Here is a 26,308-nt window from a genome sequence, read left to right as displayed (position 1 = left end):
TGCATGAAGTCCTGCAATCTCTGTGCCCAGACAAAGACAACCCCCCATATGAGACCACTTGATCACCTCCAGTCCTTGTGCACTCCACTTTGGCTTTGATCTACCATTTCTGCAGACCTTATCATGGAACTGCTACCCTCCCAGGGGCACACTATACTTCTTACTGTGATATACCTATCTCATAGAACTAGAAGGGACCCTGAAAGGTCAAGTCCAGCCCCCTGCCTTCACTAGCAGGACTAAGTACTGAATTTGCCCCACATTCCTAAATGGCCCCTTCAAGTATTGAACCCACAATCCTGGGTTTAGCAGGCCAATGCTCAAACCACTAAACTATCCCTCCCCCATAGAATCATAGACTTTAAGGTCAGAAGGGACCATTATGATCATCTTGTCTGACCTCTTGCACAATGCAGGCCACAGAATCTCACCCACCCACTCCTGTATCAAACCTGTGCCTGAGCCATTGGAGTCCTCAAATCATGGTTTAAAGACTTCAAGGTGCAGAGAATCTTCCAGCAAGTGACCTGTGCCCCATGCTGCAGAGGAAGGCGAAACCCCCCCAGGGCTTCTGCCAATCTGCCCTGGAGGAAAATTCCTTCCTGACCCCAAATATGGTGATCAGCTAAACCCTAAGCATGTGGGCAAGACTCACCAGCCAGACACCCAGGAAAGAATTCTCTGTAGTAACTCAAATCCCACCACATCTAACATCTCATCACAAGCCATTGGGCATATTTACTGCTAATAGTCAAAGATGAATTAATTGCCAAAATTAGGCTATACCATCCCATCCATAAACTTATCAAGCTTAGTCTTGAAGCCAGATATGTTTTTTGCCTCCACTGCTCCCCTTGGAAGGCTGTTCTAGAACTTCACTCCTCTGATGGTTAGGAATCTTCATCTAATTTCAAGGGGGGAGGGATAGCTCAGTGGTTTGAACATTGGCCTGCTAAACCCAGGGTTGTGAGCTCAATACTGGAGGGGGCCATTTAGGGAACAGGGGTAAAAAAAAAAAAAACTATCTAAGGATTTGTCCTGCTTTGAGCAGGGGGGTTGGGACTAGATGATCTCCTGAAGTCCCTTCCAACCCTGATAGCCAGTTTACATCCATTTGTTCTTGTGTCCACATTGGTACTGAGCTTAAATAATTCCTCTCCCTCCCTGATATTTATTCCTCTGATATATTTATAGAGAGCAATCATATCTCCCCTCAGCCTTCTTTTGGTTAAGCTAAACAAGCCAAGCTCTTTGAGTCTCTTTTTATATGACAGGTTTTCTATTCCTCAGATCATCCTAGTAGCCCTTCTCTGAACCTGTTCCAGTTTGAATTCATCCTTCTTAAACATGGGAGACCAGAATTGCACACAGTATTCCAAATGAGGTCTCACCAGTGCCTTGTCTAATGGTACTAACACCTCCTTAACTCTACTGGAAATACCTCGCCTGATGCATCCCAAGACCACAATAGATTTTTTCATGGCCATATCACATTGGCGGCTCATAGTCATGCTGTGATCAACCAATACTCTGAGGTCCTTCTCCTCTTCTGTTACTTCCAACTGATGCCTCCTCATCTTAAAAAATAGTTCTTGTTATTAATCCCTAAGTGCATGACCTTGCACTTATCACTATTAAATTTCATCCTATTACTATTACTCCAGCTTACAAGGTCATCCAGATCTTCCTGTAGGATATCCCTGTCCTTCTTGGCAATACCTCCCAGCTTTGTGTCATCCACAGACTTTATTAGCACTTTCCCACTTTTTGTGCCAAGGTCAGTAATAAAAAGATTAATTAAGATCAGTCCCAAAACCGATCCTTGAGGAACTCCACTAGTAACCTCCCTCCAGCCTGACAATTCACCTTTCAGTACGACCCGTTGTAGTCTCCCCTTTAACCAGTTCCTTATCCACCTTTCAATTTTCATATTGATCCCCATCTTTTCCAATTTAGCTAATAATTCCCCATGTGGAACCGTATCAAATACCTTACTGAAATCAAGGTAAATTAGATCCACTGCATTTCCTTTGTCTAAAAAATCTGTTACCTTCTCAAAGAAGGAAATCAGGTTGGTTTGGCATGATCTACCTTTTGTAAAACTATGTTATATTTTGTCTCAATTATCATTGACCTCAATGTCCTTGACTACTTTTTCCTTCACAAGTTTTTCCAAGACCTTGCATACTACAGATGTCAAACTGACAGGCCTGCAGTTGCCCGGATCACTTTATTCTCCTTTCTTACAGATAGGAACTATGTTAGCAATTCTCCAGGCATACGGTACAACCCCCAAGTTTACAGATTCATTAAAAATTCTTGCTTGTGGGCCTGCAATTTCCTATGCCAGTTCCTTTAATATTCTTGGATGAAGATTATCTGGGCCCCCTGATTTTGTCCCATTAAGCTGTTCGAGTTTGGCTTCTGTCTTGGATGTGGTAATATCTACCTCCATATCCTCATTCCTATTTGTCATCCTCCCATTATCCCTAAACTCCTCCTAACAACAATAGAACATTCTGTCCCATGTCATGCCCTCCCCACTGCCCAATAGACAGCCTGCCTTTTTTGTGGATAACATCTTCCACCTCCATTGGTTATCAATGTGAGTAATGTCTGACTATGGATTCCAGTTTGTATCTGGCTTCTGGTGGGAATTTCTAGGTCTCCTGAGTATCAATCCCTTGGCTTCCACTGCTTATCACCTGAACGCAACCAGTCAAGCACAACAAGTCAATCAAGTCCTTGAACAGTATCTGCATTCCTTCCTAAACTATCACCATGACAACTGGCTGTTCCTGATAAACCATGCTGAATTTGCTTACAACAATGTCACACTTGCCTTCACCTAACAGGCACCCCCATTTTTTGTGTGTGCTAACTATAGATTCCATCCTTGTTTTCATCATGAGATCCCCACCAACTTGTCAGTACCTGCCACTGTTGACCTTACTATTCATATCCACTAGGTGCACCAAGAGCGCAGAAGACAATTAGAAGAACCTAAGGCAACATACAAATGAGACGCTGACTGATTTCCAGTTCCACAGTAGTGCATAAGGTGTTCTTGTCTGCCTGAAATCATAAATTAACACATCTTTCAGTGAAGCTGGACCACCAGTACTTGGGGCCCTTACAGATCACAAAGATTAACCCTGTAACATTCAGATTGTAGCTACTAGAATCTCTTAAAGTTTATCCTGTGTTTCATGTTTCCCTTTTAAAATGGTATGTCGAGAATACCTTCCTGCTTTGCACCACTCCTCCTCTCCCCTCCCAATAACCATTCAGGGCCAAGAAGAATACATGGTCCAGAAAGTTCTGGACTCCCACCAAAAGGGGGGCAAACTCCAATATTTAATAGAGTGGGAAAGATACAGCCCAGACAAATTATCATGGGAACCTATGGCATATGTCCATGCTCTGGACCTCCTGCATTCCTTTCACCACATATACCCAGAGAAAACTGACCCCAGGTCTCCTGGAAGGCAGCCCCAAAGGGCAGGGTGGGAGGTGGGGGGAAAGGGGAGTACTGTCAGGAGTTAAACCAGCTAAGACCAGCTACTGACCTGTTCCCATGATAACTTCATTTCTAGGCAATGAATAGCTCAGCTGCACTGCCCTGGAACTGCCTGATTAATCCACAGGACCGGCTGCAGGATCAGCAGCTTGATTTATAAACCCAGCAGCAACAGCAGAGTACTAGCCCTGCTCCTTTCCTGTTACAGGTCTTGTGCCAGTTCTATCCCAGCCACGCTCCTGCATTGGAATCAGCCCTGCTCCTGATTCCAGATAACCTCAGCCCTGGTTCCAACTTTGTCATGACCCTTAGTTCTGGCTTTCGGTCTCAGACTCCGGTTCTGACTTTCTGCTCAGACCCATCTACAACCCTGTCTCTTGACAGGTTGAAACCTTATTTTTGGCATTTCCTAGCTTTTGAGTACTTAATTTAGATTTTTAAAGAGGAGGATAAGAGACAAATTCATTATGGTTTATAAGTACCTACTAAGGAGAAAGATATCTGATGTTTTAAGGCTTCTTAATCTAGCAGATAAAGATATAACAAAATGCAACAGCTGAAAAGGAAGCCAGTAAAAGTTCAAACTGCAAATAAGATGCATATTTTTAACAGGGAGTAGTTGCCAGAAAAACAATTTTTTTCTCCAGCTGAGGTGAAAATAATATGACAGGCCCACCTGGACCCTGTGACCATTTTTGATTTTCAATTAATATGAGATACACACCCAGAAGCATTATGCTACTGCTATTTAGTCTAGTGTTTTCCTGGTGGATGAGAAAGAAACCTAAAAGAAAAGGACAACATTGTGCATGGAATGGTAGTGTGGTCCAGACAGGGAATTCCCTTTCCTTCTAAAGCTTCTCTGTCCCATTTCCCTGTTTTCTGTTTGTATATAAAAACTGACAGCCAGGTGCAGAGCCAATTTCTGTGATTTTGCCAACTTTGCACTGACTTTCACAGAAATATTCTCCCCAGAATAGAATCCTAATTAAAAATGTGTGATAAATAAATATAACCCACTTAGAATCATTAAATGAACATAACTTCCAGATGCATATTTAAAATAAAAATGTCACCTTAATAAGCATAGCAAGTTTGAAAACATATGTCCCTTCAAACTGTAACATATTTGTTTGCAAACATATATGAGATGTGAAGAATTAAGTAGAAAATAAATATCACTCTTTGAATTTTTTAACCTGTCTTGTGCATATAGCTGTAAGAGAAATGAGTAGTCTCAGTCCAAGTGAAGATGAGAATATAAGCAATTCTGTTCTTGTGAGAAACACAGAACTGAGATAATAAGAAGAAAGGAATCATTTCTTATCATAAAAGTAATGGTCATAAAAAAAAAAAGAAAAAGAAAAGGAGCCTAAGTTTAGGCTCCTAAATCCATATTTAGGAATCTACTGGTGGGCTTTTCAAAAGCATGTAAGTGACTTAGGTGCACAAGTCCTATTGAAAAAAGTTAGAGAAAACATGACACAAGCCCAAACCAGAACCCTGCACTGGAAACAGCCCACTCTATCCATCCCCGTCACCCCCCCACCTACCTACCTACCTACCTACCTTCCTGGAACTTTGTGAAAGTTCTGATTTATAACCAAATCAAATGTTAATTATGGCTCACAATACACCTGTGAGGTACCACAGGTATTCTATCAATTTTACAGAATGATAAAGTGAAGCACAAAAAGAGTATGATTTTCCCAGTGTCATACAGTGAGTCAGGTGCCATTCTGAGAATAGAATTCAGGAGTGCTAGCTCTAAACCCCTGTGCTCTAAGCACTTAACAACATTCCTTTGCTTTGGGTAACAGTATAAAAAGAAACAGCTGCTAGATTGATAAAAGGACTACCATTTTAGGCACCTAAATCCCAGAATCTGGCCCCAGTGGGATTTACAAATCTTTCTTTCAGCTGACACCAAACGCTGTTGGTGCCTAAATTTTGTATTAAAATTCCCTAAAAGCTTTTGTTTCTGTCTCTAACATGTGCACTGCAGCCACACCAGGTATCTCAACATCTAAGCCCCAGAGTGATTCACAAATAAGGAGAAGATAGCTGTTCCTCCATTTAATTCACCTGTGAGGTCCAATCAGATAAGTGTTCTAAGAGCTTGCCTACTGGATTGGGCTCCAATAGACAAGCTTACCCAAAATGGCTGGGCTCCTTCATCATTTTTAGCCCATCAGGTCAGACACTCACTTGGAATGTAGGCGACTTCTACTTCAAGCTCCTGCTAGTGAGGAGAAGGGATCTGAACTAGGACCTCCTGCCACCTTCCATGAAAGTGCCCTAACCACTGAGCAATGGGATTGTGTGTGTGCGTGTACCTAAATCTCCTCTGTTGAAGCTGTTCTGCTATGGATTGGTCCAATGATTCATTATTTAGAGAGAAAGAACAAGGAAGCATGAAAATAACTCTGTTTCCTGGTAGTTAGAGCATTCACTTGAGAGGTGAGAGACCCAGAAACCAGTCTCCCTGCTCCAGTGAATTTTTAAGTTATAGATCCACAGTGGAACAATTTCAACAGGAGAGACTGAAGGCACCCCATATAAGAAAAGCCCTCAGCCTCACCAGCTGGTTAGGTCCTTCAAATGAGAGATGACCAGTCCCAGTTCAGATTTCATCACCTCATCAGGCAGAGAAGGGAGCTGAACCATGGGTTACCCACATCCCACGTGAGTATGCTAAGCACTAGGTTGAAGTTTATAAGGGAGTTGCTGCCTTCCCGTGGTTTCTTGAAAAACAGTGTAAGTGCCTAAACCCAAGAAAGAGCATATAGCTGAGAAGCACAAGCACAGGGTGGTGCCTCCCTGCAGTCTGGATTTAGGGGTGGTGTTTAGGACATGCACCTCAGGTTGGCATCTCCCATTGTTTAGTTTAGGCAGGGAGCAGTCTACCATGGTGGTTTTTGTGAATCCCATTCTGAGGCTCCAATCTCTCCCCATTCATTGTGTGGCAAGTCTAGGCACCAAACTCAAGCTTTGTGAATCCTAGTGATATACTAGGCACCTAAAAGTTGTGTGTGTGGGGGGTGATGCTGAGCATCACCACACCTAAGCGTTGTTGTTAATATAGCCCCTGAGTAACTTATATTGGCTACAGCGCGTGTCCTTTGACTCGATGAACCTTACATTTTTCTTTTGTCAGACATTAAAGATGACAAATTAATTAGGCTATTAACACATCAAAAGTGTTAATATTTATTTAATCACTGCTGAGTCAATTTTAGTTTACAAAGTGTAATATGGTATTTTCAGATAAGAAATTAGATAGCAATTAGAAATTATCCAGCAATTATAGTCTCTGTTATAGTTCTTTAAATGTGTTAGAATGTATTTACAGCTTTGGATTATAGATATTTGGAAAAGTTTACTAAATAAAGCTATCATTTAAAAGGAATAGCTGGCATTTATATGATCAAATTAAATGTTGTAACTAGACTATAATAAAGAAAGAAAATACATAGTTTGAAATACTGTACTATCCATCAGGTAAGTAAGACCAATTTGCAGTGGAGTTGACAATTGACAGAAATGGATGAACCACCATCACTACACATACACAAGAATATGTCAGATAAAGCATTAAGTGGTTCTGCAAAATGCAGGGGGCCAGAATAGATTACTGGGTTTTTTTCTGGTCCTGCTTTTTATGATTCTATGATGGTAAGAAATATACTCTTATGTGAGATGTTGCTATGATTCAGAATTAAATTACAGTACTGAAGACTGTGACCTGTACCCAGCATCTCTAAACTGCATATCTGCTAAAGCACAGATATGAAAAATGAGAAATAAATGTGAACTTTTCAATATGTATTTTATAATATTCATTGAAAGAGTAAGTAGTGTCATTTTTGCAAGAATAGTTACTCTACTTAGATTTACAGAGACCTGTAAATCATTTAGCCTGGAAAAGTAATGAAACAGAACTATCTTTTTGTTAAGTGACTGGAAAATGATAGCATTACATAAGGCATATTGTCTAAGAAAGAGTTCCCCCTCACACACTAAATGCAACTTCCTCTTAAAGGCTATTGGATCAGATATCTGAAAGCTTGTGTTACAAAATTCAGTACCTACTCCAGTAATTCTATAACTATATAAAGACCAAAACCTATGCTCATTTAAGCAGGAACATTAGGGATAAAAGGAGCTGGTTGTTTGTTCCAGGGAAAGAAAGTAGCAAAAACTCTATGCAGGTGCATCTCGGTAAGCCCTAGGTTCTGCATTAACAAGCTCCCCTGCAATTTTCTGCAGCTCAGTATGGAGGAAGAGGAATTTGGGCAGGTAAAGGATATGGTCAGTGAACCAGTGCATGTTTTGTAACTATTGAGTCCTAAAAATGCTTACAGAAATGCAGCAAGCTGGGGTGGAGGACTCCATCCCTACTAGTCCCCATGTAAATTACTATGAAAAACACTTTTGCCTGGGGTTTTACTTGAACGATTATGATTTGGATCAAAGATAATAGAATTTTTTGCATAATAACATTAAATAAGCCAATCAGTTTTTCTGACATAAGAAAATTGATTCTGAATTCTTTTGATTATTCAGGTATAACAGTTACATGCGCATTCTGGGAACTGTAATTCATATGAACTCAGTTAAAATAATAATAATGAATGAGAATTACAAAAATGCCTTTATTTCCATTTCTGTAATGTGGTAAATATTTTAAGTTTCAATAATTTACAATCATCAGCTTAACAATGTGATTTACTTGCACGACACTCCATTTTATGAGAACTGTGGAATTCCACCACAACAGTTTGCAGTAAAGATGGGCCTGAACCAGAACACAGAATCCTCAGAGAGACAAAATTCTAAGGATGAGGTGAGTTTCCAGTCCTCCTCATTTTGGAAATGCAAGTGGGAATTCAGTGCTGATGGAATCTTTAAAGAAATTATAATTATTATTACTTTAAATTATACAGTACCATAAATCAGATGTGCATGGCTTTTATTAGGAAAAAAGGAAAAAATAGGAATCTGCTTGAAGAAGCCTTTTAAATGTGACTAAAATATGTGGGGTAAAATATAAATCTACACATATAATTTTGTCAAGTATCAGAGGGTAGCCGTGTTAGTCTGGATCTGTAAAAGCAGCAAAGAATCCTGTGGCACCTTATAGACTAACAGACGTTTTGGAGCATGAGCTTTCGTGGGTGAATACCCACTTCCTCAGATGCATGTAATTGAAATATCCAGGGGCAGGTATATATATGTGTGCTAGCAAGCAAGCTAGAGATAACGAGGTCAGTTCAATCAGGGAGGATGAGGCCCTGTTCTAGCAGTTGAAGTGTGAAAACCAAGAGAGGAGAAACTGGTTCTGTAATTGGCAAGCCATTCACAGTCTTTGTTCAATCCTGAGCTGATGGTGTCAAATTTGCAGATGAACTGAAGCTCAGCAGTTTCTCTTTGAAGTCTGGTCCTGAAGTTTTTTTGCTGCAGGATGGCCACCTTAAGGTCTGCTATAGTGTGGCCAGGGAGGTTGAAGTGCTCTCCTACAGGTTTTTGTATATTGCCATTCCTAATGTCTGATTTGTGTCCATTTATCCTTTTCCGTAGAGACTGTCCAGTTTGGCCGATGTACATAGCAGAGGGGCATTGCTGGCATATGATGGCATATATTACATTGGTGGATGTGCAGGTGAATGAACCAGTGATGGTGTGGCTGATCTGGTTAGGTCCTGTGATGGTGTCGCTGGTGTAGATATGTGGGCAGAGTTTGCATTGAGGTTTGTTGCATGGATTGGTTCCTGAGCAAGAGTTATTATGGTGTGGTGTGCAGTTACTGGTGAGAATATGTTTCAGGTTGGCAGGTTGTCTGTGGGCAAGGATTGGCCTGCCACCCAAGGCCTGTGAAAGTGTGGGATCATTGTCCAGGATGGGTTGTAGATCCTTGATGATGTGTTGGAGGGCTTTTAGCTGGGGGCTGTATGTGATGGCCAGTGGAGTCCTGTTGGTTTCTCTCTTGGGTTTGTCTTGCAGTAGGAGGCTTCTGGGTACACGTCTGGCTCTGTTGATCTGTTTCCTTATTTCCTCGTGCGGGTATTGTAGTTTGAGAATGCTTGGTGGAGATTTTGTAGGTGTTGGTCTCTGTCTGAGGGGTTAGAGCAGATGCGGTTGTACCTCAGTGCTTGGCTGTAGACAATGGATCGTGTGATGTGCCCGGGATGGAAGCTGGAGGCATGAAGGTAGGCATAGCGGTCGGTGGGTTTTCGATATAGGGTGGTGTTAATGTGACCATCACTTATTTGCACCGTGGTGTCAAGAAAGTGGACCTCCCATGTAGATTGGTCCAGGCTGAGGTTGATGGTGGGGTGGAAGCTGTTGAAATCATGGTGGAATTTGTCCAGAGTCTCCTTCCCATGGGTCCAGATGATGAAGATGTCATCAATGTAGCGTAGATAGAGAAGGGGTGTGAGTGGACGAGAGCTGAGGAAGCGTTGTTCCAGGTCGGCCATGAAGATATTGGCATATTGTGGGGCCATGCGGGTGCCCATAGCAGTGCCACTGTTCTGGAGATATATATTGTCATCAAATTTGAAATAGTTGTGTGTAAGTATAAAGGCACAGAGCTCAGCAGCCAGTGGCCCCAAATATACAAAAACCTGTAGGAGAGCACTTCAACCTCCCTGGCCACACTATAGCAGACCTTAAGGTGGCCATCCTGCAGCAAAAAAACTTCAGGACCAGACTTCAAAGAGAAACTGCTGAGCTTCAGTTCATCTGCAAATTTGACACCATCAGCTCAGGATTGAACAAAGACTGTGAATGGCTTGCCAATTACAGAACCAGTTTCTCCTCTCTTGGTTTTCACACCTCAACTGCTAGAACAGGGCCTCATCCTCCCTGATTGAACTGACCTCGTTATCTCTAGCTTGCTTGCTAGCACACATATATATACCTGCCCCTGGATATTTCCATTACATGCATCTGAGGAAGTGGGTATTCACCCACGAAAGCTCATGCTCCAAAACGTCTGTTAGTCTATAAGGTGCCACAGGATTCTTTGCTGCTTTTACAGATCCAGACTAACACGGCTACCCTCTGATACTTAATCTGCAGAGTTTTTCATATGCTGTTATTGATCACTACTGAATAATATAAACTGATGACATGAAAACATTTTTGCTTTATAATGCATATAAATTGATGTAGCATAGCCGTTAGACTGCTTTGATTTGACAGCACATAATAGTTGTTAAAGTAGATCAATGAAACTTTCATTTACCTGACTATATTATAAAAAATAAATTTTCTGTATATAATTGTCTAACTCTTATCAAACAAACTTCTGCTTCCAGTGTTCATTTTGGTATAAATCCAACACTGTACACAATTATAGTTTATACCAAGCTTTGAAGATTCCTTTTTATTCTCTTTAGTCTTATTTCTCTTTAGTGCTGTCACAAGAGCACAAACTTTATTCTACTTGTTCTTAAATTGTATTTATCTAAGACATCTTATAGGACTATGAAACAATTTAGAAGAGGAGATGCACAGCAAAGGTTTCATGATACAAAAAAGAAAACAGATTTTATAGTATGCAATGTTCCCCCCCCCGCCCAAAAAAAAAAGACTGAAATAAGCCTAATAAAAACAAGACATATTTAAATACTGTATTTAAGTGAAAAAGAGATTTTAAATGGTGTTATAAGGTTCATAATAGGCCTAAGTCATAGTCATTATTTTTCTGTTCATGACCTGGAAGAATAACCATTGGGTTCTCATTATGTACACCAGAGAGAAATATTAAAAGCAAGCATGCAAGCCAGCAAAGCAGCATCAATAAAACTAGCAATATTATAGGGAGAAGCTATGTGCATTTTGTATTGTGGCTGTGATTACAATTGCTTCACGTGAACAAAAGAGTACTTCAAATTTACTTTGCGTGTTTATAAACGTTCAAAATAATTTTAGAACTGAAAGAAAGATAACAAGCCAGTTGGATGTTAGAGTTCTCTCTCTCTCTCTCTCTTTTTTTTTTTTTTTTTGGTTTCTTATACAGTAATTCCATAGAGAACTGTCCAGCCTTGAGAAGACTGAACCTTAACCTCTGTCCTGTTTCCACTGTAACTCGTTTTCAGTTGCTCATAGTGTACTTATAGTGCAGACTCTGTCATCATGACAGCTCACCTAGAGAAATTAAGCCTTTAAGACTGACACATATGCACACTGCAATCAAATTTTAGTCTTTCTGGAGTCTATTCAGGGAGCTTTTAGCAGAAGTGTCTGTGGTACAAAACCAATATAACTTTTTGCATTAGTATGTTACCAATGCTTTTTTAGATGAAGAACACTGACAGTTTAGTTTATGGGTGACATTTCTAACTGCAAATTTTGATATTCATATCAAACACAGCATGTTAACTTTTTTAACCTACTATATTTTCCCATCACCGGGGTATAGTTCTTTACTTGGTCTTTTTAATTACATTTGTTATTAGTTATTACAATAGCACCTAGAGACTCCAGTCAAATTCGGGTCCCATTATGTTAGGCATTGTAACCACAAAGTAAGAGGCAGCCCCTGTCCTAAATTTCTTACAATATATAATTTAAGACGAGATGCAAACACAGACGTAACAAATGAACAGAGGGAGCAGGGGAGGGAGGATGAGGGTAAGAGTGAGAGGAATATATGTTTTAACAAACAATTTGGAAGTTTGAAATCAGATTTGTTTCTTTTTCTATATGAAACAAACCAGAGATATAATGATAATTCCTACTGGCATTCCAACCAGCAATCATCAGATGGAAATTTAGAGTAAGTATCACAGTAGAAGTGAGCCTAGAAGAAGAATTTACAGGAGCGGAGGGGAGTGACTTTCAGATTAATTCAGTGAGGATATTCCATAAAAAAAGTTGGCAGGGAATAAAGTGTGAAGTTGCTTGTTGGAGAAACAGATTTTCAAGTGCAGAGCATGTTTCCTGTTTATGTATTTGCAAGTAATAACATTGTCCATCTAATCAACTGCGAATAGTATTACCCCTTGACTAACTAATGTTTTCCTGAAACATTATAATTCCCCAAACCAATCTTACACAGCTGACAACCATACACAGCTGACAATTCTCAAAGTTTTCTAGAATAAATATATACATTTGGAAATTGGGCAAATATCTCAGAAAATTTGCCCAGTAAAGAAAGTTTAAATGAATACTAGATTATTCTGTGGAGAACGTTATAAAGTCATAATTTAGAGACCTCAAAATATCTTCTATTGAGATCTCTGGCCCTCAGGCAATTTGGATTTCAACCTCTTCCCTAAGTGCTACCTTCTCAGTGGCTGCCTGATTACCACTGTTTTTGGGTTCATCCTCTTACAGGATCCGTTTCCAGGAAATCTCATTACAAATAACAGTCTCTCAAGAAGGAGTTGAATGGAGAACTGGGCTACCGGTCATTCCGGGAGGAGCAGGAACTAGTTCAGCAGACAACAGGCAGAGGGTTCTTTGATATTTGTTGAACAGAAAAAGGAGGAGACAAGCAGAGAGGATTAGGATTGAGGAGACAGCTCGAGGTTTCTGTGTGGAGCAGCAAGATGGAGGCAGCAGCTTGGGAGACAGCTGCACAATAAAGACCAGGTAACAGGCAGCCTGAGAGCTGGAACTGAGGTTGAGTGAAGAGTCACAATCCAAGATGGGAAGCAGCCAGTGAAAGGAGACTAGTAGCAGAAGGACATAAGGGCACCTGCCTACAAGAGACATTAGGCAACTGTTCACTTGCACAATGTAAGACAATGTAGAGAGGCCTCCAACAACACCATGACTATGGAACTGAGCTCTGGATAGCAGGACATGAAGACCAGTACTTCATTGCCCTTTTTAAGGAATTGTGGACTAGAAGGCGTACTCATTGTTACTTCCTTCTTTTGGATTGTCCCCTACTGGCCTGGCTGAGTTAGGAATGTCTATGTCTATCTTCAGCTGTAGATGGTCAAGTCATTCTGCCTATGGTATTTGCAGTCTTTCAATTCTGCCAACTCTAGTAAAGACTCCTTTTGCTTGAGAGTGCATATTGGGAAATCACTGGGTAGTAGAGCCTATTGGGCCAGAGACAGCTTGCTTTGGTGCTTGCTCCTAAATTGAGGTATATCTGGTATACTACCAAGTACGTGAAAGTGCCTGAACTTGGTGAATCACAGCACATCAATGACTCCAATAGGTGGGTCTAATTACACTATTTTAGTGGCTGGTCCTTTAAACCTGGAAGTCAGAGGTAACTGCATCCCTTAGGGTGGCAATTGTGCCCTCCTTTTCAAGTTGGTATGTATTTTTAGCTCCTTATGTTTTCCTTGTCCTTTATACCTGAGGAGACAGCACAACCTCACACCTGTCAAATGTCATTCAGTGGACACCCCATTTAAAGAGATAAATGTCAATCATAATTTTTGATGAACTACAGGAAATATTGATGAGCATTAGAGCTGGATAAAAAGTATAGTAGATTAATTTAGCCTTGAGAACAGCTTACAATTCTGTCATTTGAAATTATTTACTGAATAAATTTGGCACATACTTTTTGGTTTGCAGATTGTGTGCAAGCAATGAGTATACATGTATTTGATATTTTCAATTCAGACTGTGTTGATTGTTTTATTGACAGATAGGGAACGGAAATATATTATATGACCTAACTGGATGAGTGTAAGACTTCAAATAAGTTTTCAGTGTGAACATTTATGTCTACAAATTTAAAATTCACTTTCCATGAATAGCACCAATATTTGTTTAAAATTCAGTTTCCACAAATATTCTGAACAGTATATATCTACGAAGAGTGAACACAAAGAAGGCATAAACATAGCTGAAGTGAATTCACTGAAAAATTTCAATAAATAGTCACAGAATATGATTTGTAGTATTCACCCAATTCTAAGCCATATAATCTCTCCTGCACTTGTATAACTGTAAAAATCCAAAGAATAGAACATATGTTTCACTTTCTCAGATCTGAGCTACATCTGCTTTGTGACCAACAAACTCTAGTCGTAAAATATATTTGGCATACCTTATATTATTGTTCAATAGCAATGTCCATTGTGATGTGTTCTCTCAGATTGTTATAAAAATAATGGGAAAATCAGCTAATAAGATCAAGATTATTTCTTTCATACAGGAAACTACAAAATTAATGGAGCAACGTATTTCATTGAGACACATTATATACAGGGCCGGCGCTTCCATTTAGGCGATCTAGGCGGTCGCCTAGGGCACCAGGATTTGGGAGGGCAGCAGACTGCTCCGGTGGACCTCCCGCAGGAAGCAGCGGGACCAGCAGACCGTCCGCAGGGACACCTGCGGGAGGTCCACCGGAGCCATGGAACCAGCGGACCGTCCGCAGGAACGCCAGTGGGAGGTTCACCGGGGCCGCGGGACCGGCAAGCCGGCCCTGCGCCTAGGGCACCAAAAACCCTCGCGCCACTCCTGATTATATAGAGACATCAATAGGCACTGATGAGTTTCCACATAAAGAGCTGAACCCCACCATCCAAAACACATAAAACCCCACACCTCTCTTAATCACTTTCAGGTAAAGATGTGAGTCTTTAGGACCACATGCCTAGACCTTTCTTTCAAATGTCTGTGGTCCTTCTGGGCCAAAATCCCCTTGGAAATGATGGCATCATACAAAAATGCTCAGCACTTCAGTAATTCTGCTCATTTTTGTTAGAAACTCACCCATTTGGAGCGACTCATTTTTTAAAGATGGTGTTCAGGCACATCATTAGATAAATAAAAGACATTGATTCTAGACCCTAAGAATTTACAAAAAGAACCATATTCACAAAATAATGGTAGTGCTGCCTGAACAAGCACATATGAGCATAAAACATGATGGAAATGTTAAAAATTCTCTGTATGCAAGGTAGTTTTAGGTATGTTGGTACCAGGATATTAGAGACAAGGTGGGGAAGGTAATATCTTTTATGGGACCCACTTCTGTTAGTGAGAGAGACAAGCTTTCAAGCCACTCAAGTTCTTCTTCAAGTCTGAGAAAGGTACTCTAAGCTGTGATGTTTGGAGTACCTGTCCTAGACCTGAAGAAGAGCTCTCTGTGGCTCAAAAGCTTGTCTCTCTCACCAACAGAAGTTGGTCAAATAAAAGATATTACCTTCCCCACCTTGTCTCTCTAAAAGTTCTCTGGGAAAGAAAAGCAGCAGACTGTACCAATGCCCTCTCCACAACCTGCAAATGTTCTCTCTGGGACATAAAGTGGTCCACTACAAGTTCCAACTCTGAATTTTTATTTACTTTCCATACAGTTCTTCCTGGAAAAAAATAATATAGCCCCAAATCATCAGAGATGCTGAGCCTGATTCTGGTGTCACTTATCATGTGCCATTATAAATCTCAGTTGAAGACAAATAATGTACCTTGGTATGAATTAGAATTAGCAATCAAAATCAGGTCCACTGCATGTCAAGGATCCAACAGCTGAATCAGATGCTATATTTAGTTGTTGAAAACCCTTATTCTCTAATTATTTCAAAATTAGAGCAATGTGCAGTAATCAGAATTTTGTCTCAAGACACTGGATAGAACAAATAACTACAATTTTCAATTGCTTTTAGTTTGTTTTCAAATACCAAAAGACAACCTGCAAGATACCACTTGGAAAAATACAGGTCTTAAGATACAGGAAGAAACAATGTGAAACCTTTGAATTGTTTGTAATTGCCCCTTTTGTCTCTAACAACATTTAAACAAATTCTTATAATTTACAACAAATGCACTGAATAGTTATATGGTAGAGTAAAATTTCAGCCTACAGAAAATATCCATGGCTGCATCAGAAACAACTGAAAACAAGATTTTATGGAAATGTTGAAAAAAAGAATGAGCATCATGTGAAATGTGAAACATTTGAAGCTCTTTGGCAAGTTTATGTACTAAGGCTAATACACCTCTACCTCAATATAACGCAACCCGATATAACACAATGCGGTAAAGCAGTGCTTGGGAGGGAGGGGCAGAGCTGCACATTCTGGTGGATCGAAGAAAGTTTGATATAACACGGTTTCACCTATAATGCGGTAAGATTTTTTGGCTCCCAAGGACAGCGTTATATTGAGGTAGAGGTGTATTAGGCAAAATAATCCTCCTGGGGAAAACTCTTCCTTGTTTTGTCTTTTCTTTGGTCAGATTGCTCCAAGATTAAAATAAACATTTACAGAAAAATAGTGCATGATATCTTGGTATTTTGGCATGATATCTGAGTAGGGTAGAAACTGGAGATGTGTTTTATATATTTTCAGAATACCTTGAGTGCCGGCAAATACTATGCTTAGATAAATATCAAAATATTATCTTTGATGTTAGAGTTGCAAAACCATATTCAGACCCAGAGCTGTGGTCGACCAAATCAGTAGCAGAGCTTCAGCAGAGTTAAGTAAATGAGGAAGTACTGCACTTGCTAATGAGTGCACTCCCCTTTCTGCCTGAAGACCTAGTGGCATTTGAGTGTTCATTTAGAACTGTCTCCTGTTGAATATGCCTGGGGAAAGAGGATGTAGACAGAAAAGAACAATGGGCCTTTGACAAAGTGGGAGGCACCTAAGGCTGACTCACCACTCTATACTCTGTAAGCTGCCCTGTACAGGCCAAACTGGGGAGCTAACTGAACACGGACTGGGTGATTAACCAGTTAACGAGGGGATTCAGCTAGTCAGCTAGGGACGGTTAAAAGGGAGACAGGAAGGGAAAGGAGGAAGCTGGAAGAAAGGGAAAAGAAGCCCAATATCTCAGAGTGGCAAGATCTCTTTCCCTCATCCTGTGCCTAGAAAGTAAATAGAAGTTTTAGATAAATATGTTGATGTTAGACCGTTTTACTCCCCTTCACTACACTTTCCATCTCTGTCCTGCCCTAAACAGCTTTTAGGGCAACAAGATTTTATAAAGAAAGGCAAACTCTTAGCTTTATGTATAGTCACAATTCATTGTGCCTGGTTTCTTCCATAGATCTCTGTTCGAAAACCAAGTACAGACACTGAATCACTATGCTTAGTTACAGTTTTTAATTGATGTGCGTGTAAAAACACTGTTACATAATTAATTAAAATTAGAATGCACAAATCTAAAATGTTCACATAGTCACAAACTGTTACTCTTGCCTTGTTCAAGTTGAATAACAACAACAACATAACATAGTAAATATAATTTAGGGCTATTTGTTTTTGCTGTTTAGAGTGATTAATCCAAGAGTGGCTTTGGGGGGGATTTTTTTTAGTTCCTGAACAACAAATATGAAGTCTTACGTTTAATTGGATATCGGATACAAATCCACACAATAATACGTCATACAAATGTTTGAAAACCTGTTTGCTTTTTTATTGAGTTGGTTGGTTTTTGTTTAGCAAGTGTGATCTAACCGGTTGCGTGCATCTTTATGTCTATGTAGTGCCACTAGCAGACATGAGCCTTCCCTACCATTGATCTTAAACAACAGCAGCTAGGGAACCAGGATTGCTCAATTTGGAAAATGGGGCTCAGCAGATAAATCACTTATTTAAATGATATATTTCCTTCTGATGTGCTGTATTTGGCTCCAGATCCTGCAATTGGACACACTAAGTTGGCCCCTTGTGTCTGTGAGAAACCCAATTGAAGTTTATGGGGCTCCACACAGATGCAGAGGTTCAACTATGTGGTTTTTTTAATCGCAGCCCTACATCCTACAACTTCCAGACATTGACAGTTCTCCTCCATTCCACTCTGTACACATGGTTAAGGCTGTGAGTTTATCCTGGGGGTCACTGATTCTGTGACTTTCTGGGACTGCCATGACTTCTGAAATGGCTGGTGTGGCTTAGACCACTGCCCCCCCCAGCTGCAGGAGTCTGGGTGTGGGAGGGGGCTCAGGGCTGGGGCGCAAGAGCAGGTGAGGGCTCTGGGTGGCACTTACCTCAGGGGGGGCTCCCTGGAAGCGGCGACATCCCTCAGCTCCTGGTGGTGGTGTGGCCAGGCAGCTCTGCATACTGCCTCCATCTGAAGGTATCGCTTCCACAGCTCCCATTGGCCATGGTTCTCAGCCAATGGAAGCTGTGGAGCTGGCACTTGAGGCACAGGAGGCATGCAGAGCTGCCTGGCCATGCCTCTGCTGAGGAACTGAGGGAGGGGGATGTCACTCTTTCAGGGAGGAGTGAAGCCAGGTAGGGACCCCTGCCAACTGTCTTATACATGGTACACTGTCTACAGCTTATTAGAATGCGTTCGCTGTTTAATTCAATGTCCTTTACATACAGTTTTTAAAAGAACCTAGAAGTCTAAACCCCATTAGAGTCTCTGGACAGACATTTTTGCATTTCTCAAAAAGAGTTAAAAAACAAATAAGAAAATGTACTGTATAGATCAGTGATGGGCTACCTGTAGCCCATCAGGATAATCTTATGGTGGGCCGCAAGACAGTTTGTTTACATTGACTGACCGTCCGCAGGCACGGCTGCCCACAGGTCCCAGTGGCCGCAGTTTGCTGCTCCTGGCCAACGGGAGCTGGGGGAAGTGGCACAGGCAGCTCCCGTTGGCCGTGAATGGCGAACTGTGGCAACTGGGAGCTGCGGGCAGCCGTGCCTGCGGACAATCAATCAATGTAAACAAACTGTCTCGCAGCCCGCCAGCGGATTACCCTGACAGGCCGCAGGTTGCCCACCACTGCTATAGATGGTATTTGACTCCAGTTAAGATGCATAATATTTTTGCTACTGGGGATGTGTTCTCTTGGAAGGGTTGCAGGAAAAGGGAACATATTTACATAGGGTGGTTGTGTTCAGAATTAGTTGGTTTGGGGAGAAAATTATTAATGAGATTTATTTTATGACTAAATGTTGGCTTTCTAGAGATCCCCTGACCTTTTTACTTAATGCTCCAGTAAAGGATCTACATTTAAAACTGAACAAATTAATTTATTTTTTACTGTTAGCAACTAGACTCTGTATTGCACATTATTGGAAAAATTTGACTCCTCTTTCTGTGGTATAATAAAATATGGACTGTCCTTGTAATGGGCAAACTTTCACACCAAATACACAAGAGAAGTGCCAAAAAGAAGAAAGATATTAAGAAACCTGGTCATTATTTTTTTAGCATACCCAGAGAACCAAGGCTCCTCAGCCAGCAAACCAGAATCATTAGCCAGATGCTTTGAATATTATGTTGATCCCAAATAAATAATGTACGATTTAGTATGTTAACATTTTATTATAACTTTGTCTTAATAAAAAGTTAAGAAAGAACAAAACCAAAACCCAAATACAAGGCAATATTTGGTAATATATGAAGGAGGTAGCCCAGTGGCTAAACACTGAAATAGCATGAGTTTCATAGACACCCTGTCTACATTATAACCTTTATTAGCATGGTTGTTAGTGATTAACTTCTTTTAACCTACAGTATTGCAGGTGAATAGCATAAAACTTAGACGTCAATAACTTAATAAGTGATTGAACAGATAGGTTTACTACAGGAACAAGACATTTTGGAGATAGCAGTTTGGTTAAGGTTTGTGAGAATGGTGTAATAATACTCCATGCAGTACTTTATTTTTTTTTTTAAGACAAAACTGGCCATGGAATTTTGCACTACAAATAAAACAACTTACTCAAGAGTATGGAGCATGAAGTGGTTCTAAATTTCTTCCATAGTAAAACCTGTTAACTGTGCAACAATAATTCCAAACTTCACAGGTTTGCTAGAGATAATTTCTCTTGTCTGTCAAACTGACTAAACTGGTTAATAATTTTCTTTTTATTCTCTCCTAAACCAAAAAGCAATAATGGGTAAGAATGAACTTTACTGGTGAGGAGAACTCAGAACAGAATTAAAATAGTGAACTTAAAATTACCATGTTGAAAAGAAAAGAAAAAACCTTTGCAATCTATTAATGTAGTCAAAAGACTATTACAAAAAACTTTACAGTTTAATTATTGAAAGATTACAGAACTGCTTCAGTGCTTTTGTACTGTGTTAAATAAGCTGTACATGCAAGGAGTAATAAATGAAATTGTTAATTTTACTGCATCCCTCAGGAACAGCAGTGGGGGTTACATTATTTAGAGCTCCAAATGGATCTAGGTTTATATGCAGTAATAAATCCTAACTATATTGTTAATTAACCCTGCCTCAAGCCCCATTTTGCCTTAGGGTTGAAAGACACAGTGACTAGTAGGATAACTCACCATTCATATTCTTAAAGATGTTGAGGATGGGGAGGATTTGGCGATAATAGGGCACCAAGGCTTCCCCCACCATGTCAGCTGACACTACCAGGTGCTGGAGGACTTTGAGCGTGATGCAGATGACCTGTCGGTTACGAAGGTTCAATGCATCTGTGATGTAGAAAGAAAGACAGGCAGAAAGCAGAAGAATTAATTTTTAGAATGTAAAAGGGAGGGAGAGAAGTCCTCTAATGGACAAATTTAATTAAACTATACTCTGTTGTGGATTGTAAGTGGGCCTTTATTAGTCCAGCTCTGAAAGATCCCAGAGATGATGGATTGTGGCCTCGACATTATAAAACACTGCCTTGTCTGATTGTTATTTGTTCCCACAACTTGTGCTGACTCCTCACTAACCCCAAGAATGCAGCTCATTATTCTCTCATGCTGCCTGTGTTACTAGTCTGGTCCAAATAAATAATAAAATAAATAAATTATAAAAAGAAATCCTCAGTAAGTATCACTGGGGCCAATGGAACTGCAAGACAACCTGTGAAGGTTGACAACAGACACATTCTAGTGCAACAATTAGCCTGTTTGTGAGTTTGCACCCATTTGTTTAGCTATCATTTTATTCATTTCAATTAACAATTCCTGCTATTCTGCAATCTAGTACAATGAGGCAAATGTCTGTAGGAAGGGAAAAAAAATCCTGTAGGCTTATTTTAAAAGACACACATTCTGATACGAAAAAAGAAAGATTCTATGTTGCCTACTTGAGATTTTTTAGTAGTTGCAGCTGAATTTTCTCTTAGCTTTCAGTTTTATGACATTTCATAAATACCTTTTGTCTCAGTTCCTTCCTTTAATAACAGAAAAGAAATTAGTTTGCTTTCCCTTTTTTATTTCAAAATGACTTATATTTGAAAAATATTTATTGTTTTTGAAAAATTCCTCCTGTTATACTGCTTATTCCCAAAATTCCACATTTTGGGAGCAACTGCCACATATAATACTATGAAGTGAATGGGTCTGATTCTCCTCTGGTGGTCTGCATGTTATGTAAATGTTTACACCTGTGCAAAGCCAATATAAAATGATAGCTTTTTTCTCCTTACAAGAAATAAGACCAATATTTTTAAACAAAATATTTCTGAAATAAGCTTGAAAAAATAATTGACGACACCACCTTTCATGACACAGATGTCAGTTAGATAAAACTATCATAACTGATATATTGTCTTTATACACTGTCAAGTGTTCATGAAATGCAGATCACACATTATTTGTAAATATTTTTTAAAAAATCAAAGTTTACTAGTATTTGTTGTTTTTCTAGAGCTGCCTCTGTGCATTCACACTAATGGCATTTAACATCTCTGGCACGGAGCTATGGAACTATATATGAATGCCAAATCCACTGCGGGATGCAGTAGTGCTCTCATGGTAAGATGACATCATCGACACTGTCTATAGAAGACAGTGCACACCTCAGCCTACTTCAGTTCCTTCTCCCTAGCCTGAGGAGTGCTGAAACACAAAGAATGCCTAGGTAGAGGAGAAGGTGGTTTGGTAGTGTGAATGCACAGAAACAACTCTTGAAGACTACCACTTACCAGTAAGTAACCTATATTTCTTCTTTTAAGGCCTCTGTGCATTCCCACTAATGGGAGATTAGCAAACAGTGCCCCCATCAGAGTATGGTGGGCAAGGAGTTCTAGGAAAAAATGGACTACAGCACTGCTCTATCAAATTGAGCACCAGTACACAATGCCAAGTCCAATGACTAGTGCTTAATGAAAAAACGGACTGAACTCCATGTTGCTGCTTTGCAAAGCTCTTTCACGAGACTCCTCTGGTGAGCATGAGATCTGAGGAAGAAAATGGGAAGGGACATAGATTGTGACAGGTAAAAATCTGAGATAACTTTAGGCATAAAACTAGGGTGAGATCCCATGACAATTTTTTTTCTGTGTAGTACCACGTAGGTAGGAATGGCCATCCAGGCACTGAGCTCAGTAAACCTCCTTGCAGAGGAGATTAAGAGCTCTGTTGTGATAGACAGATGTTCCAAGGGTGCCTGGGTCGATGGCTCATAGGGAGAACACATAAGTGTAGTAAGTACTAGATTCAAGTCCTAGGTAGGAGGAAGTTCTCTCATGGGGAAAGGCATTAGTCCTTTCAGAAAACATGAAACTGTGGGATGAGATAATATAGGATTATCCCTGACCAAGTTATGGTAAACCAATTTAGCTGCCAAATGACCCTTGAGGGAAGTTACTGCTAACCCCGGTGATTTCAAGTAGAATAGATATTCTAAAATTGCAGGTATGCCCTCTTGTAATGGCATTAACTCTTTAGTTGTTGCAGAAAAGGACAAACTTTTGAGCTTCAGAGATCTTCCTCAGGTCAGGGGAAAATGTGAGGTGGATCACATTGTGAAGCGTAAGGGTTTCACAAACAAAGTAAGGGACCACTTAAAATGAAGTGGGCAATTAAGGGTTAACAGGCAGTAGGTTATATTACAAATTGTTGTAATGAACCAATGCCTCTATTAAGTCCATGGTTTTTAATGTCCAGTGGAATTATGAATTTAAGGTCCCAGGCTTATCTTTTGAACATGTTGCATGGATTTCCTTTGAGGACAGGGACTGAGAGATCAGATATTTAGTTATCTCTACCTGAGTAAAAGTGAGGCTGTCATTGGCTCAGGGACCATTAGTGCAGATCATACAACCTCCTGCTGAGTACTTCTGCCTATACATTCTCTTCCCTTGATTGGTGTACTGCTTTATGGTAAATATGATGGTGGATAAACCATAGCCACCATACACAGGAGTGTGTTCCTCCCCGCTTGTTGATCTAATACCTGGCCATGGTATTGTCTGTAAGTACTGTACCATTTGATGTTGTGTGGAAGGCCATTAGGACCTACCTCACCACTCTGAGTTCCAGGACACTGATGTGGAGTTTGGACTCCAAAGTGTTCCACTGTCCATGTACACAGAGGTCCTGGCAATCAGCACCTCAACTGAGGCTGGAGGCATTTGTGGTGATTGTAATAGTGGTGATAGAAGACTGAACAGTTGCCCCTGGAGTACACTGTCTCTGAACTTGCACAAGGGTACCTGATGAAACACTCCTTTTCAGGCTGTGTACAATCAGTCTGTAATGACATACAACCTAAAGTTAAAGGGGCCTCATTCTTAGGCAAGGAAAGGTTATCATGTAAGTTGATGAAGTCATGAGACCCATAAGCTTTAGGAAAAAGTGTGTTTGCACAGGTTGATCCCTGCAAGTTTGCAGAAAGTCTCTTATTTTCAGAAATCTATCTTCCAGGAGGAAGGCCCTCACCTGAGTGGAGTCCAGGACCAACCTGATAAAGGTGATTCTCTGTGTAGGCTCACATGAGAACTTTTCCCAACTGATGAGCTCTAGAGACTGCAGAAGGTTTCAAATATATTAAGCTCCAGAAGAAAGACTGTTTAGCAAGCTGTCCTTTAGTAGCAAAATTATCCTGGTAAGGGTATATGAATATGCCCTTGTGTCTGTGATGTGCTGCAACTACTGAAAGGCATTTTGCAAATACATCCAGTTCTGTGGCCAGACCAAATAGGAGTACATGAAATTGGAAGTGATTTTCTACCACACAAAATCAAAGGTACTTGATGTGGGTGAGTTATTACTACATGGAAAGCAAATGTCCTACAAGTTAAGTGGTTCACACCAATTCCCCTTGAACAGAAATGGGATGATGTCCCCAGTGTTAGCATCCTGAACTTGGAAGTCTTTATGTACCCATTGAAGTTTCTGAGATCCAGGATGGGCCTTAGGCAGTCCCCCTTCTTAGATTTTAGGAAACATCTGGAGTAAAACCCTTTCCCTTGCTATTGGTCCTCTACAGCACCCTTTGGAAGAAGGGAGCTTATGTCTTCCAATAGGAGTTTTTCACAAGAGGGGTCCCAAAAGGAGGTTTGGGGGTGAGAGAAGAATGGAGGAGGCCTGTATGAAACTGGATTATATAACCATTGTTTATGGTCTCCAATACCCAACAATCAAAATAATCTAAAAGAGCCTTCATGGACTCCTAAATGAAGGGCAACATGAGTAATTGATGAGGATCCTTCCTAATATCTTTCTGTCCTGACTGTCTTTTTTGAAGGAAGGTGATGGGGCTCCTTTTGAATGGATCAGGAGCACTTGCATGGCTGGTTCTGAGAGGAATCCATGTTCCTCCAGAATGTTTTGAATTGAAGTAAGTGGAAAATGCTATTGTGTGATCAAGCAGTGGAAGCAAAGCCAATAGCTTTGATGGGTTTCCACAAAAAAGAGAAATTGACGGCACTGGAGGGACACACACCAGTGATGTGTCTACAAAACTGGAGTCTCAGATGGAGGCATGTGGGCCAAAGCTGGCATTGGCATCTGTAAGGAGTCCTTGAAGAAACCATGCCAGTGATAGAAAGAGAACAATGCCTTCTCTCTTATTCTTCTCCTAGGACACCCTTTGTGAATTGGAATGCTACCTCTTCTCCTTTTTCCCTGTAGCAGAGTCACCAGAGATGTGGAAGCATGCCTTTCAGTTATGGCATCAACCAGTGTCAATTCTAATGGCTTCAAAGGAATTGTTCTTCCTGACAGTATTTCTGATACGTATCATGGTACTGGGGTCGACTGTCTAGATGGAGTTTGCAGTACTGGACAGTGTTGAATGGTAAGCTCAGCGGCTGTAGGTGTTAGCTTTTGAGGAGGTGGACCTTAGGGTTGCCAATTTTGATCGGACGTATTCCTAGAGGTTTCCTCATGACATAATATTTAATTAAAGAATAATCTTTAACTTCTGGAGACTATCACAATCCTGGAGGGTTGGCAACCCTAGCCTTAGGCCCAACATCAAGGGGGGTGCTGAGCAGGAGTGTCAAGGTCAGTGATACTCAAATTGAGGCTTGGGGGCTGGAAGTGGCTCTTTAATGTGTCTGCTGAGGCTCTTTGTAGCACATATTAAAACACTGAGATTTAATTTTTAATCAAAGTTATTAACCAATCAGGATGCTTTTACTATGTTAGTAACTAATTGTAATTGATAAAATAATAATACCTGGTCAGTCATTTTGAATGTAAGAACACAAGAATGGTCATATTGGGTCAGACCAATGGTCCATCTAGCCCCGTATCTTGTCTTCTGACAGTGGCCAATGCCTGGTGCTTCAGTGGAAATGAACAGAACAGGAAGTCATCAAGTGATCCATCCCCTTTGCTGTGAGAATGTGTGTTTGTAGTATAAATAAAATATATACACACAAAAAATATTTCCTGTGTTATACTGTTTAAATATGAATATATAGTACTATCGCAAATAAAACAGTGCATTCACACTACTGTAGCTCTTCTTCGTAATGTTGATCACTAATTTGGCTCCTGAACCACTGAAGTCTGAGTATCACTGGTCTTTGTGCATCTTAAGCTTCTATACGGAAGACCTCTGCACAGAAGTGCACCTCAAAGTTTCCACAGGAATATCAGGATGGTCGGGAGGCTTACCAAAGACAATGTGCATGTAGCCTGGCCTGAGCTGCCTGTTTTTTTATGTCTGAGGAGTAAAAGCTAGGCAAAC

At 40.4% G+C, this 26,308-nt stretch overlaps 1 protein-coding gene across 4 annotated transcripts in view; it reads right to left on the bottom strand.

Moving 5' to 3' along the window:
- PACRG (parkin coregulated) overlaps nt 1-26,308 on the bottom strand; it is a 465,845-nt gene that overhangs the window by 137,577 nt on the left and 301,960 nt on the right. For 3 of the 4 annotated variants that reach the window (XM_030556712.1, XM_030556714.1, XM_030556713.1), the window contains exon 5: nt 20,716-20,865. The exons of the other annotated variant lie outside the window; for it this stretch is intronic. In XM_030556712.1, the coding sequence (XP_030412572.1) occupies nt 20,716-20,865 (150 nt within the window). The remainder of the gene's footprint in view (nt 1-20,715; nt 20,866-26,308) is intronic. 4 annotated transcript variants of the gene reach the window in all.

This window comes from Gopherus evgoodei, chromosome 3 (assembly GCF_007399415.2).
Source record: "Gopherus evgoodei ecotype Sinaloan lineage chromosome 3, rGopEvg1_v1.p, whole genome shotgun sequence".
NCBI classification, from domain to species: domain Eukaryota; kingdom Metazoa; phylum Chordata; order Testudines; family Testudinidae; genus Gopherus; species Gopherus evgoodei.
The sequence above is the reverse complement of the archived record's forward strand: the minus strand, read 5'-3'. Positions and strand labels throughout refer to the sequence as shown.